We start from the raw sequence: 14,587 nt of genomic DNA on the forward strand, positions 1-14,587 counted from the left end.
TTTCAGGATCGAGTCCCACATCGGGCTCCCTGCATGGAGCCTGCTTCTCCCTCTGCCTGTGTGTGTGTCTCTCTCTCTGTGTCTCTCATAGATAAATAAAATCTTAAAAAAAAAAAAAAAAAAGGTAGGGAAATGCAGTATGAGAATCCAATGGAAGGACATATGTTAGCAGATTCTAATTTGCTACTTTAAACACCTAGCTGTCTTTGGTAGCTGGGCAAAGATACGAGTTTCAGATTTACGTGTACTATAGGTGTAATTTTAGGGTCTATTGAGAGTTTTTGCTCCATCTAGGAGCCTGTAGGATACAAAGAGCACTGTAGCAGCTACTCAGTAACCACAGCTAGGGAGTCTTTATTCGGGTTAGCTTTAACTCTGCAAAATACATCTTATTTTGGAGTTTGTTTAATCGTTTGAAGGAAAGGGGACTACACCTTACACATTTTATAAGCAAAAACTACTTTTAGGCTTGTTTTTAAGAACAGTAACAAATAAAGCTGGCAACAGTACTTTTAAAATGTAAAGCTTAAATAAGCTTTCTTTTAAAAGGAGCATATAAGCAGACAGCCACAGCTGGATGTTCCTATCATAATGCTTACTATGTCAAAGACTTCTGTAGTCTAGGGCCACATCAGGGCCAATTAACTAACATAACTTGTGTATGTTGGTGTAAACAAAGCATTGTTATGAGCAGTAACTGTATTACAATAATCTGGAAGGGGTTTGGTAGAACTTCATAGTTATTTGCAGCTTCTGCTATGGTCTTGTTTAATATTAATAGCGTGTGAGATGCATTAGCAGTGAACAGAGTTCTTTAAATTTGTGGGGAAATTTGAAAGACTGCCAGCAATAACTCTTTTCCGGACTCTTTCCAGATGCAAAGTAACTAACTCCTTCCTTTCAAGGGTAGTGTGAAGGATAGCAGCTGGGGAAAAAAATACAGTTTGACTATGGGAGGCTAGGTACAGCCAACTCCTGGTGTTTGTAATAGAGAAACTTTCAAGTTTGTTGATCCTACCAGGCATTTGGTATACCAGTCAGGTGTGCTGTGGCCTACTGCTGTTACTGTGGCTGCAGCCTTTGACATGCATGAACTCACCAGGCTGCCACTTCAGAGAATCAGGAGTAAATATGGAATGTTACAGGTAAGGTGTAGCTGAAATGGAGACTGAGTTACCCTGTAGGAGAACATAGAGCAAGTAGGCTGAATGCTTTGTGAAGTAAACAGAGTTCTTTAAACTTGTGGCATAATATGGAAGACTGCCTGCCATTGATATTTATTTTAAAAATTACAGTGTACACAAATCTGAGTGATGGACACTAGTTACACTAGAGGATTAAAAGGAATCCTTTGAATTTTCACTTAAAATCATTAACCCTAAAATTAAAATAGTAGACTTTTGCAGTTTTTAGGTATTGTAATTATTGAAAGCAAAAGTTGCAAACAGGAAAATATTGAAGTATACCTCTACCAATCAAGAAAGGAACTGAATGGGGGATCCCTGGGTAGCTCAGCAGAATAGCACCTGCCTTTGGCCCAGGGTGCGATCCTGGAGTCCAGGGATCGAGTCCCATATTGGGCTCCCGGCATGGAGCCTGCTTCTCCCTCTGCCTGTGTCTCTGCCTCTCTCTCTCTCTGTCTATCATAAATAAATAAATAAATCTTTAAAAAAAAAAAAGAAAGGAACTGAATGTACTTCACTATAGGGCACAGACATTATAAAAGACTTAGTTTTCAAATTCGTAATTGTAAAAAAAAAATTGTGATTGTGCTTTGGTGCTTTGGAGCACTTAAACTTGTGAGGAGAATCTTTTCATAGAGCTTCTGTTTTTCAGTGAATAAAATTATATTTTGTATCTAACTGGATTAAAAATGAGAAGACCCATAATTTTGCAGTATCTAAATTTGGTTGCAACTATCAAAATAAACATAAAGCAAATATATATGATGAGCTTTGTCTTGTAAAAGTATTTGTTGAATTATGTTACTCTGAGGTTGAAAAAAGAACACTCCTATGGAAAGATTTGGGCTGAAAACTGTGCATTTCAATAAAAAGACATTTAAATTGAGAATATATTTTATTTATTAGAGTTTGCTTTGAACTTACTAGGTACCTCAGCACTTACAGAGAAAATTTTCAATTGAAAACATCATGGTAGGGATGCCTGGGTGGCTCAGGATGTGATCCCGGTCCCGGGATCGAGTCCCACATCAGGCTCTCTGCATGGAGCCTGCTTCTCCCTCTGTCTATGTCTCTGCCTCTCTCTTTGTGTCTTTCATGAATAAATAAAACCTTTAAAAAATATATACCATGGTATACAGAGAAGCATTAATGGTGTCAATAATTTCAAATTTATTCAAATCTGAGGAAGATTTGAGGCAATTTTTATGAACAGATTAAAAATAAGGAAAACTACATTTTAAAAAAGTGCATTCTCTGGAAAAATACCAGTATGTAGTGCTAGTAAAAAAATACACTAAGAAATTGATTAATCTATGTGAATATGTACTGAGTATGCTGCTTATGCCATTTTTAGCATTCATGTAATTGATAAAAAAGCCATAAAATTTAGTGTATAAATATATATTTATGTGTTTATATATGTAACTTATATTATTGGAAAATAATATTTCAATAGAACTATTCGATATCTCCACCAAATATAATCAAACGTCCATTCAATAAATAAATATATCTAAGAATTAAAAAATTTTAATTAATTTTATTGTTTCTCTTTTTTTGTTCTCAAAAAATGTCCTGGTTAGATCGGTAAATAGGCCCACTAAGTGTAAACACATGAACATACACATACATATTAGATATATGCATGTGCACATGTCTAATATATATGTGTGTGTGTGTGTGTATATATATATATATATATATATATATATATATATATATATATATATAGTTTTTTTTCCTCCCCAACAATGGAGATCTCAGCTTTTGGTGAGAGAGATTTAAAGGCAGCAATATGGTTTAGAGGAGGTGGAAAAAACAAAAAAACATCATTTTGGATGGATATTTCAAAAGAAAAGTAGGCTAAAATAATCCTGTTTCCTTTGCCCTGCAATAGTTCCCCAGATTTTAAGAAATTATCTTCATTCAGCCGCAGTCGTGTATAACCCATCACTAAGCTCAGCACAATGCCAGGTACGTTGGAAGCTTCAAGTAAGTAATTATGGAATGAAAGAACAAACGGGCTTTACATGCAGGGAACCTTGCTAAGTGTTGGGAATGCAAAGCTGTGTAGGGCATAGTCCCTCCTCTTCAGAAATGTTTCTATTCGGGAAAGCAAAAAAGCCATAAAAGTGAAATGTGAAATAAACTTTAAAGCCAAAAAATTCCAAACAAGTCTGAAAATTAATTACAGCTCAGTTATTGCTGATGCATTTCAAGTAGTGTTCTGAGATAGTTATCATAAATATATATATATATGAATCCCTGGGTGGCTCAGCAGTTTAGCGCCTGCCTTTATTTAGCCCAGGGTGTGATCCTAGAGTCCAAGGATCGAGTCCCACATTGGGCTCCCTGCATGGAGCCTGCTTTTCCCTCTGCCTGTGTCTCTGCCTCTCTCTCTCTATGTCTCTCAGGAATAAATAAATAAAATCTTAAAAAAGAAAAATTGGCCCACTAAACCAAGTTTCCGTAACTTCTCTCTGTACGGGGCAGAAATTATTTCAATTATTATATTAGCAAGTAGTTTAATGGAAATGCTAGTACGATGCACATATTTATAATTTTTTTCTCTAAACATAAATTACAGCCATGAAATTGAAGGAGTTGAAGACTATAAAGCTTCGTGGCGAACAAGCTAAGTGGTAATTAAAATGGCTTATTAAGCAAATGCAAATCAAAATTGTATTTTTAAAAAAAATCAAGTTTCAGCTCTCGAATTCTGGAGAATTTAAATCTTCTGCCTTTCTTGCTTGTGCTTTGGAATAGAACCTCAGGATTCACACACACACACACACACAATGAATTAAATAGTAAGATCAGAAAAAAAAATTAAAAAATAAAAAATAAATAAATAAATAGTAAGATCAGGGGATCCCTGGGTGGCTCAGCGGTTTGGCGCCTGCCTTTGGCCCAGGGCGCGACCCTGGAGTCCCGGGATCGAGTCCTGCGTTAGGCTCAGCCTGCTTCTCCCTATGTTTCTGCCTCCCTCTCTCTCTCTCTCTCTATCATGAATAAATAAATCTAAAATAAGAATAAATAAATACTAAGATCAGCAAGCTGCAAATGGATATTCCTAACCAGGAATAAACAGAGCGCAAGGCTAAGCCGAAGCGCAATCTATTCGGTTATATGTTTTTCTAGTTAACTGTGATAGCTGTACTTTGGAATTCCAGGAAAAATGAAAAAAGAAAAAAAGAAACAGATGGCAGGCTGGTTTAGTATTTGGGAAATAAATATTCAAATTAATGGAGAATGGGAGAAGGAGAGCTCGCGGCTCCAGCGTCAATAATAAAACAATGAAGATAGCGCGTTTTCCGCTCGGTCGGTCGCCGCACACCCACGTTCCCAGCACAAATGCGGCCTCCGGGGACTGCCCAGCCGGGTGACCTCGACCGTGGACTCTCCCCGCGGCGGCGCCCGTCCCGGGGCGGGGGGGGGGGGGGGCTGACAGCAGACCCCGACTCCTGCCGCCTCCACCTGGCGGAGGCCGCGTCCCTGCCACCAAGCGGGTGGGGAGGCCGCCCTGCACCCCGCCTGTACTTTTCAATCTTACGATAGTCTTCCCGGTTCTCGCCCGGCTCCCTTCCGTCCCGGACTGAGCGAGTAAAAGGCGCCCCGGGAATTTCAGGGATTGCAAGGGAGCCCGGGCGATCGGGGCGGGGAGGTGGCCTTCCGGGACGAGGGGTGTAAGGAGCTGCCAGCCGCAAGCCCCCAGCTCAGCTCCCATCCCGGGGGCGGCCAGGGCGCCCCCCCGCAGCCCGCGAGCCCCTCCGGCCTGGAAGACAAAGAAAGGCTCGGGGCCGAGCGGTGACGGGGTGGGTGGGAGCGGCGACTCGCGTGAGCCCCGGGACGTGAGAACGCAGCCCCCGCCCCCCGAGAGGCGGGGCCCCAAGGCCACCCCCGAGAAAGGTCGTCCCGCGACGCCGGCAGCGGGGTCCGGGCGCCCGCACACGCCCGGGCACAGGCGGCGGCGGCGGCGGCGGCGCGGGGGGGAGGAGCCGGCGGGCGAAGAAAGGCCGCGCGGGCGGCGGGGGCGGGGCCTGCGCGGGGGCGGGGCCGCGGGTGGGCGGGGCCTGCGCGGGGGCGGGGGCGGGGCCTGGGCGGGGCGGAGCCGGCCGCGTCCCGGGCTGCCTGAGACAGTCACTGCCCTGGCGGCGGCGGCGGCGGCGGCGGCGGCGGCGGTTGGCCGGTGGGGGCTGGGAGGAGCTCGACCGAGCTGCCGGGGCAGCTGGAACTGGCCGTCGCCGGGGGCCAAGCGGGGGATCTGGAGCCGAGAGCGAGCCCCGGGCCGGGCGGAGGACGCGGCTGCAGCTGGAGCCCGGGGAGCGCTGGCGGCCGCGGATTCTCGGAGGAGCAAGTGTCTGGGGCTCGGCGGCGGCGGCGGCGGCGGCGGAGGTAACCGAGGGGCGGCAGCGGCGGCACGGGCCAGGCCCCTCCTCGGCTCGGGGGCTCGGGGGCTCGGGCGCTCGGGCGCTCGGGCGCTCGGGCTGTGGCTGGGCTCGAACCTGACTCCCCGCCCGCGCCTCTGCAGCCCTTCGGCCGCAGACCCCGCTTCTCCCCCTGGTTCTGCCCCGGGGGGTCGGGCGGGGGCGGCGACCCCTCCTGGGATCCGCGAGGACGTCGGGCACCCCTCCCCCCCCAGACACACCCCAAAATCTCGGGGCGGGGCGGGGTGTTGGGGCGTTCCCAGCCCTCTGGAAGGGAAGAGGTGCGTGGCCTCCCCGAGGTGGCCCCCCTGCGGCTCCTGGCGGCCGCGCCATCCCGAGGTGGTTCCCGTCCCTGGGAATCCCGGAGTTCCTTTTGTCTGTCAGCTGGAAGCAGAGGCCGGAGCCGTAGGCACCCCCCTCCCGCGCCCCCCAGCCCCGAAGCGCCCCGCTCCTCCCCGGCAGCCTTTTCTCGGGCCACTGCCGTAGGTTGCATCCCTCGGCCCCATCCGAACCCTTCATCTTGAGCGCGGAGGAAGGACGGACGGACGGACTCCCCTCACACTCGTAGTTAGATGTGTCATTCATGGAAGATCATCCCCAGCCTCCCCTCAAGAAAAAAAAAAAAAAAAAAAAATTTTTTTTTTTTTTTTCTCCCTCCCTTCCCCATTCCCCTCCAGCCGCAGCCCGGGTAAGGATCCCCTAGATTTTGCGAACTATCAACAAAAGAAGTGTGACTTAGGCGAGTAAACAGAGCCCTTGACTGGCTGGACTGTGCAGTGTAATAGAGCTTCCTTTAACTGGCGCTGTTCTACCAACCTAGTCGGAAGGACCTTTTGGGCCAAGAGTTAAGGATGTTACTGTGTGTGCATAAAGCCCCTTTTTTTTTTGTTGTTTTGTTTTTTTTGTTCTTCCTACAGTAAGTTTACAAACAACAACAACAACAAAAATCTAGGGTAACGATTGAAATGTAAGCTGTTTGGGAAGCATAACCGTAGAGGAAGGAAAATGTAATTATGATTCTGGGCGGGGGGAGTAATTGTCCAACTTTTTGAAAGTGCCAAAGATTAAGTATATGGGTTTTTTGTTTTTTGGTTTTTTTTTTTTTTTTGGAAGCATATGGATCTTTGGGATTATTTTAAGTGGCAGATTGTATCCTTTGTAAGCTTCTAAGTAAATAAGCTCTTAACATTACAATATTTTGCCCTAAGATCTATTTTGGTTACTTGTGGAAATGTTGATTTTTCCCAGGCATCTTGAACCTAGAAAACCTGTGAACAGGTTCCTTAAGAATCTACCCTCTTGAAAAGTGCATTTGAGGAATGCTTTGGATTATGAAGGCCTGTCATTTCTGCCACATAAAAAGCCATAATCTGAAACAGTTTCCTCGCTGGCAGTTGCCCAGAGGCCTGAAACTGGCAAGGTCTAATAGTTGGAGCCACTGTCCTTCCACAAGAAATATAGAGCTACCTACCTATCTGCTGTATGCGCGTAATCTATTTGATGGCATTTACTGTAACGGACATATTTTCTGCATCTAATTTTCAGATACAGAGTTAACACTTCGAATCTGGAGAAGCATTTTGTACAAATTGAAAGATTGGGCATTCTCTTTAGTTTTCCAGATGTATTGTCTCATCTGTACACTTGAAACATCCACAATCACATAAACTCCAGACATAACCATGGAGTTATGTGACCCATCAAGATTTAGGGAAAGTATTGCCATGCTTTGGAACCAGGCAATTTTCTACCAGTTCAACAGTTAAACTAATATATTCTCTGCTGATAATCAAGAGTAAAGAGCCAAATAAAGTCATGCACATTCAGTTGGCAAGTGGCATCTGTGGCTATTGAGTTTTACTGTAACTCGTTATGTATCATTCAAAGTCAACTTAATATGCAAGTTATGTCCTAATGGATGTAAAGACCTGTGTTGATGTATCCAGGATCTAGCAGATGTTGAAGATAAGGAACCTATTATGACTAATCCTTGGGAAGAGAAAGTCTGCAAAATGGCTCAAACGAGTTTACTGCAGGGGAAGCAGTTTTACTGTAGGGAGTGGGTTTTCCACAAGCTTCAGCATTGCCTCCAGGAGAAAACTAACTGCTGCAATAGTGCTGTCAACACACCATCCCTTGTAATGAATTCTGGGAATAATGCTAGTGTTGTCTCTGGAAAAGGAGCTGCCTGGGGTGTGTTGTTGGTAGGAGGGCCTGGCAGTGGCAAGACAGCCCTATGCACTGAGCTGTTGTGGCCAAGTTCACCTACAAGCTTGCAGAGAGGTTTACATCGACAGGCTTTGGCCTTTCATTTCTGCAAAGCCCAAGACTCTGATACTTTGTGTGTTGGAGGGTTTATTAGAGGTCTAGTTGCCCAGATCTGCCGCAGTGGACTACTCCAAGGATATGAGGATAAACTAAGGGATCCAGCAGTCCAAAGCCTCTTACAGCCTGGAGAATGTGAAAGGAACCCAGCTGAAGCATTTAAAAGGTAACAATAAGAATGCCCTGATGTTGTGGTTTCTAAGCAAAAATTCACAGTTTTCTAGATTCTCTCTTTTTTTTTTTAGTTTTTTTAGTGTTTTTTTTTTTTTTATTTTGTGGGGTACCTGTGCTACCTCTGTATTTGGGGGTAATCTGTAGTTGAAATACACATGTCTACTTTGAGTATTGAAAGAAACAGAATTTAAGCTTTGTGTTGCATAGGATATGGATTAAAAGTATGTCTTTTATTTTACTTGTTTAATAACAGAATGTGAAACACTGTTGAAATTTAATTTTTTTAAACTTATGAATATTATTTATTTACTTTTCTACTGTTATCTATAACTGGTGAGGGCTATATGTTCTTATGGTAGAGAAAACCATTTAGCTGCCTGAAAGTGGGCTACGTTTTCGGGGAGAGCGAACTGAATATGATGCTGAATTTAAAGGAACTTTCAGCATAGAATCTACTATCTTTTTTGCTTATAGTATTATTATTTCTCTAAGACAAGTTCTCTTTGAAAGAGATCATTGACCATTGAGAATCTGCAGAAAATCTGTGTTTTGGGATTTATTCCCCTATCAAGTAAACAAAGTTAAGTGGTACTTTTAAATATGTGATATTTATAAAATAATGAAAATCTGGCATAATTTTAGTATTTGTAGTGGTCAATATGAAAAACAACTTTTCCCTAACCTCAATTAAGCATTTTCCCATAGGTAAATCATTTGGTCTCAGAAGTGAGCAAGTTGCTTTTTAGAGTTGTTGTAGATCCAAAGTGTATTCAAGAAAATGTGATTCCTTGAGAATAATTCTTTGCATATCACCCGTCTCTGCTCATTGTAGAAGAAGCAGGCAAATTGTTATTTTTGTGCTTGCTATTGCCTCACTGCTACTTGCATTACCCATTTTCCATAGACTTTTATCCCTGCACGGTAAATAGTTCTTAGCAGGCAAGAGTTTGTTCCCTAAAGCGGCAGGTATACCATGTGGTGGAGATTAGCATACCTGTGTGTGTGTGTGTGTGTGTGTGTGTGTGAGACCAAATGTCCATCTGTTTCTCTGTGTGTCCCTTAGAGTCATTGAAACAGGATTTGAATCGCTATGAAAGGAGTGATTTTTTTTTATGATGTCCTCAGATTTAATGGCATTAAATCTATTCATTTTTAAGTGATAATTGAAAATACTAATAATATAGCAAACACTATGTGTCAGTGTTCTAAATGATTTACAAATATTGTTCCGTAATTTTCATAGCAATCCTGTGAGATAGGTGCTGTGATTACTCCCACTTCATGGATGAGGAAGCCAAGGCACAGGAAGCTTAAGTAGCTTGTTTAAGGTTACAGGCTAGTCAGTGGCAGAGCTAGGATTTGAAGCATGTGTGTATGTGCACATGTTTGTAGTCATAGAAACTCTTTGAAGGACTCGAGGGGGAGAGTAGATTGGAAGTTTGTGGAGGACAGGGGTGTGTGTCACAGTTGTGATTTTGAGTGTAGGTTTCAGATTACTCATATAAGTGATGTGTAGTAGTAATCTGGAATGATCTTTATGGATAGTGGTATATGAATTTAAACATGGGACAGGTATATTAAAGTCACCCAAAGGGAGGTAGGTATCTTTGAGAGGTGTGATATTTTTGCAGTTTTTAATGTATAATTGTAATTCAATAAAACTCAGGGCAAATCTGCTATCTTTTCCTGTTAGCCACCAACATCAGGGTTAAAACTATTAGATCATTTTTAAGTAACAAGTAAATCTGATAGGTGATACTGGTGCACAAATATGAAATACCAGGTTCAGTGGACAGTTTTAAAAATGGAATCACTGTGAATGGAACCAGTAGTGTAGTCCTTAATATATAAAACTCTACTTTATAAGATACTTAAAATCTCTGTATATCAACAGCTCTTTTCCAATGGACTTTCTACTTTCTCTGATGATCCTAACACTAGTTGAAGAGCTGAATTTTCATTTTTTATAATGTGATTTCTTGTAAGTTATGTGGATTTAACATATTAGTGTTTCAAAGAACTTAGCTAAGTTGAATTTATTAGTCCAACTAAATTAAGCAGTTTTACAGTTTATTCTCTTAGAATTCATATGTAAATTTCTAATGTCTTTAAAAATTTTAAATCATGTCTGATAACTCTATATTTTTGCTTTATTTTGATTTTGAGCATATCATTCTGTATGGTAGCATAGATTTTTCTGAAAAAGGTCCTTATACTCAGATGGTCCCCCTATTTTTTTCCCTGTGTGACTTTTAACTAATTGAAGGGAAATAAGCAATTAGAGCTATATGTAAAAACCACGCCAGTCCTGATTTTCTGATTGGCAGAAGGAACTAATCACTTTGTATTCCTAATCTGTATTTTGATAGAGGAAGCATAGCCTTTTTATTTGGACCATTTTGGTGCTCTTAATCTCTTCCTAGATTTTTCAAAAACCTGGGTCACTTTCTTTCTTCATCATTAAAGTAATTAATCAAATAAATTAGATGACTCTGGTATTGTAACAACTGTTTATGATGATTTATAGAGTACATTTCCTTTAAGACTGTGAAGCTCTAATATAACCGTAGTCAATTGCAAATATGACAATGCAGTTCATAAAGAGAAATATTTTTGCATTAGATGATCTAAGCCTTTACTTTTTAGACAGAGTCAAGATTTTATTTTAAGTTTATTGGTGATTGATTGGTTAAATAAGTCCTTTAGAGCATTTTAATAGGAATTGATTTTATTTAGGCAGGGAGAAATGTAATTTAACAGGTAAACAATCACTGTTTTCAAGAAGTTATAATATTTTAAGCGAGACAGAGATCAAAGCATATTATAATATGCTTTTGAAAAAAATTAAGGGTAGCCCCGGTGGCTTAGTGGTTTAGCGCCGCCTGCAGCCCAGGGTGTGATCCTGGAGACCCGGGATCGAGTCCCACGTCAGGCTCCCTGCATGGAGCCTGCTTCTCCCTCTGCCTGTGTCTCTGCCTCTCTTTCTCTCTCTCTCTCTCATTCTGTGTCTTTAATAAATAAATAAAATCTTTAAAAGAAAAAAATTAAAAACCAGTTTTGTATTGTTCCTTTTTAAACATCTAACACTTAATAATATTGATAGTTTAATATATTCATGTATGAGACAATTTAATAGTAATAGAAAATTGATAAAAATCTTAGTTCTTCACAGATTCACAAAGTTGGGGGAATTGCAGAGAAGCGATTTATTATTGAATGCATTTTTATACACTTTCTGCAATTTACTTCCTAAATTTTTCCCTAGTTTTTATCTTCAATAATACTAGATAGAATATGTAATACCACAAAAAAAAAAAAAAAACTTCTTACGTGAAGTCATACACCTACATGGTAACTTGTTAATTACTGGTCTATTGAAATCCTTTTTCCTATGTGATAATAAAAATAAGATGGGGGATCCCTGAGTGGCGCAGCAGTTTGGCGCCAGCCTTTGGCCCAGGGCGTGGTCCTGGAGTCCCGGGATCGAGTCCCACATCAGGCTCCCTTCATGGAGCCTGCTTCTCCTCTGTGTCTCTGCCTCTCTGTGTCTCTCATGAGTAAATAACTAAAATCTTAAAAAAAAAAAAAAAAAAAAAAAAAGAGGAACGTTATTTTACTCTAGTTAAATGCTGCTTTCTTTCCTTTCTGTCATAATATAGTATCTTGATTTTTAGATTTAGTTGTCACAAAATTTCTTCTGATATTCATTGATTTTTATAGCAAATATTTGAGTCTTTTGTGTTTTAAGCACAGTTCAGCTGGAGATACTTCTTGAGAACCTTCTGTGTGTTAGGTCGAATTCAGCTGTGCATAAATCAGTGAATAGAACAGACAAAATGCCCTGCCTTCATGGAGCTTAAGTTCTTACAATAAAAGTTATTGGTATAAAGGGAAATAATATTTGGGGTAAATACTTGTTCGAGTGTTCATGAAACACTTGAATGTTTTAACACTAGCTGCAAAGAGTTATGTGATCTGCTAAAGGGAATGATGGATGAAGACCCCTTAATTTATTTTTTTCCCTTTTCCCTGTTTCTCTTTTAATTGGTTAAAGTGCAAAGCTATTGTTGCTATATTTAGATTTTTTTTCTCATTTCTGTTGATGAAACTAAGTTAATGACAATTACATTTTTATTTGAGAATTAGAGACTGATTTCTTTTTTCTTTTTTTTGCCTTTTTCCCTTTGCCAGTTTTGCCTTTTCAGCCTCTTTTTGGAAAACTTTGTATATTTTGTATATTTTCTAAAGTTAGTGTTACAGTTCCCTGGCAGTCATAAAACTGTAAAACAAATCTCAGTTATTTTTGACAGAAGTATCAAGATATCTAAGTTAGGAAATGTGAGAAGGAGTGTGGTAGTTTCAGATCTTGTGACTGGTTTAGAGGCAGAAATGAATGAATGTGGTTATTTCATTCAACCAGAAACTCCTTTCTGAACCTTCCTGTCATGGTCCTTGAACCCAAGGGTGTTCTTGGCAATTTAGATGGATGTGGTGCTAGGAAATACAAATTTTTGTTCCTGGTAGATCTCATTCTGTAATTTTTATTTTTAATTAACAATCTACAGGACCAGGTATGAGTTTTCTATGTGTTATATCAATTTTCCTGAGTAAAAGAATTTTGTTCTGTGCGATGTGCAAATGGAATAAAATTGTGATGAAGAATTAGGATGACTGACTCTAAACTTTGAGAGTTTAGCAGAAAAACATGTGTTAGTAGTGAAATGCTTGTTAGAAAGGAATTGAAGGGATCCCTGGGTGGCGCAGCGGTTTAGCGCCTGCCTTTGGCCCAGGGCGCGATCCTGGAGACCCGGGATCGAATCCCACGTCGGGCTCCAGGTGCATGGAGCCTGCTTCTTCCTCTGCCTGTGTCTCTGCCTGTCTCTCTCACTGTGTGCCTATCATAAATAAATAAAAAGAATTTTTAAAAAAACACCTTTTTTTTTAAAAAAAAAGAAAGGAATTGAAGACCAAATGACATTTGTTTACATCAGATGGGAATCCTCAAATGGTTAAATCTTCTAATCTTTTTATTTCCTTATCTTGAACATTTATAATTTTTCACTTGTATCTCTTTAGATTTTTAGCTTCTTTATGCATGCATCTTCTGTTATCTCCTCTATTAGGCATATGCTTCTTCATGACATTATTCATGACTGATTAATTTTTTATGTTTACCATAGTGCTTTGAACAGCACTTTGCATATAGTAAATGATAAATGATTATCATTTGAATGAGTGAATAATGCTACTTACCTATCTAGAATATGTTTGAACCTAATTGAAGGACAGCTGAAGCTCTTGCAAAAGAAAGAATTGAAATGGTATATCATTTAGGTCAGTTTTCCATGCAGACCAGTCTGGTATAGTGATTATTAATTTATTAACCTGCTGTGTCTGCTCTTTAGCATGTATGAATATGGCATTAGTCCAGATAGTTTTAAGTGGTCAGATGTCTATCTTCTGTCTTAACTGGCTCCAAGTATTTTTGGCATACTCAACAAAGGGACAAGAACAGAATGAGACTGGAATGTGTGCTTCCCTCTTACTTTTGGTTTTGGGGTATTTTCAAGGCAAAATATTCCCTTTCTATTATCTGTCTTGTATAACTAATACTATTTAAAATAATTGTCATTATCCATTCCTAGCGATTATCAGATTAAAAGATCTTGTAAAGTATCTTTACTGTTCATATTTTAAATAAATGAATATCATTTTCATAATCAAAATTCTATATTTCTTTTTAGTCTAAGATAGTCATTTTTCATTGAATTGTCTGTTGTTTCCAACTTTTAATCATGTTATTTTTACTTTAAGATGGACTTCCATTTATTCAAACCCGCCCATGTTCCCTTCCTAAAACCTCTTCTTTCTACCCCTGATGGATTCTTTCTCTTTTATACTTTATATCTAAGAGCCTTCCATTGATTCCCGTTCCTGGTACACCTTATCATTTTTACGAACTATTCCTTAACCTTTAGTCACTTCTGCTATAATGACATTACCTATAAAAAAAAAGGAAAAATGACATAACCTATTGGTCCATATTTATGCTGTTTGATTTCAGCCACGTTTTTAGTTCTGCTTGGTCATTCTTTCATTTACTTCTTAGCTCAGAAATTTTTTTTTTTTTTTTTTTTTTTTTTAGAACAGAGAGAGTAAAAGTTATGCCCTACAAATAGAATATTTTTTACCCAATTCAGGAAATTCCACACACACACACACGTCCAGATTTTTATTTGTTCTTGGAAAGAAATGGAAATTTTGACAATATTAGGTTCTCATTCTTTTGAATCAGTAATCTGGTGGAACTGAGTTAGCTGCTGTCTTTAGATGGGGCCTACATGCCCTCATTTGATTGAGTTTCCCCAACTCTATTACTCTATTCCAAGACTACTTCATTTGTCTATAAATCCAGCCTGGCCCCTACTGGCATTTTCATACAGAAACATGTTTCCTATTCCTCTGAAAAAAATATAT

The 14,587-nt window shown here is 40.3% G+C and overlaps 1 protein-coding gene across 1 annotated transcript in view; it reads left to right on the forward strand.

The window, feature by feature from the left end:
- The first annotated feature begins 5,363 nt into the window (after positions 1-5,363).
- The window catches only part of ANKRD50 (ankyrin repeat domain 50), a 31,239-nt gene continuing 22,015 nt past the window's right edge, over positions 5,364-14,587 (forward strand). The window contains exons 1-2 of the mRNA XM_038564710.1: positions 5,364-5,579; positions 7,157-8,102. Of these exons, the coding sequence (XP_038420638.1) occupies positions 7,591-8,102 (512 nt within the window). The 5' untranslated portion in view covers positions 5,364-5,579; positions 7,157-7,590. The remainder of the gene's footprint in view (positions 5,580-7,156; positions 8,103-14,587) is intronic.

Source organism: Canis lupus, chromosome 19 (genome assembly GCF_011100685.1).
Source record: "Canis lupus familiaris isolate Mischka breed German Shepherd chromosome 19, alternate assembly UU_Cfam_GSD_1.0, whole genome shotgun sequence".
NCBI lineage: Eukaryota > Metazoa > Chordata > Mammalia > Carnivora > Canidae > Canis > Canis lupus.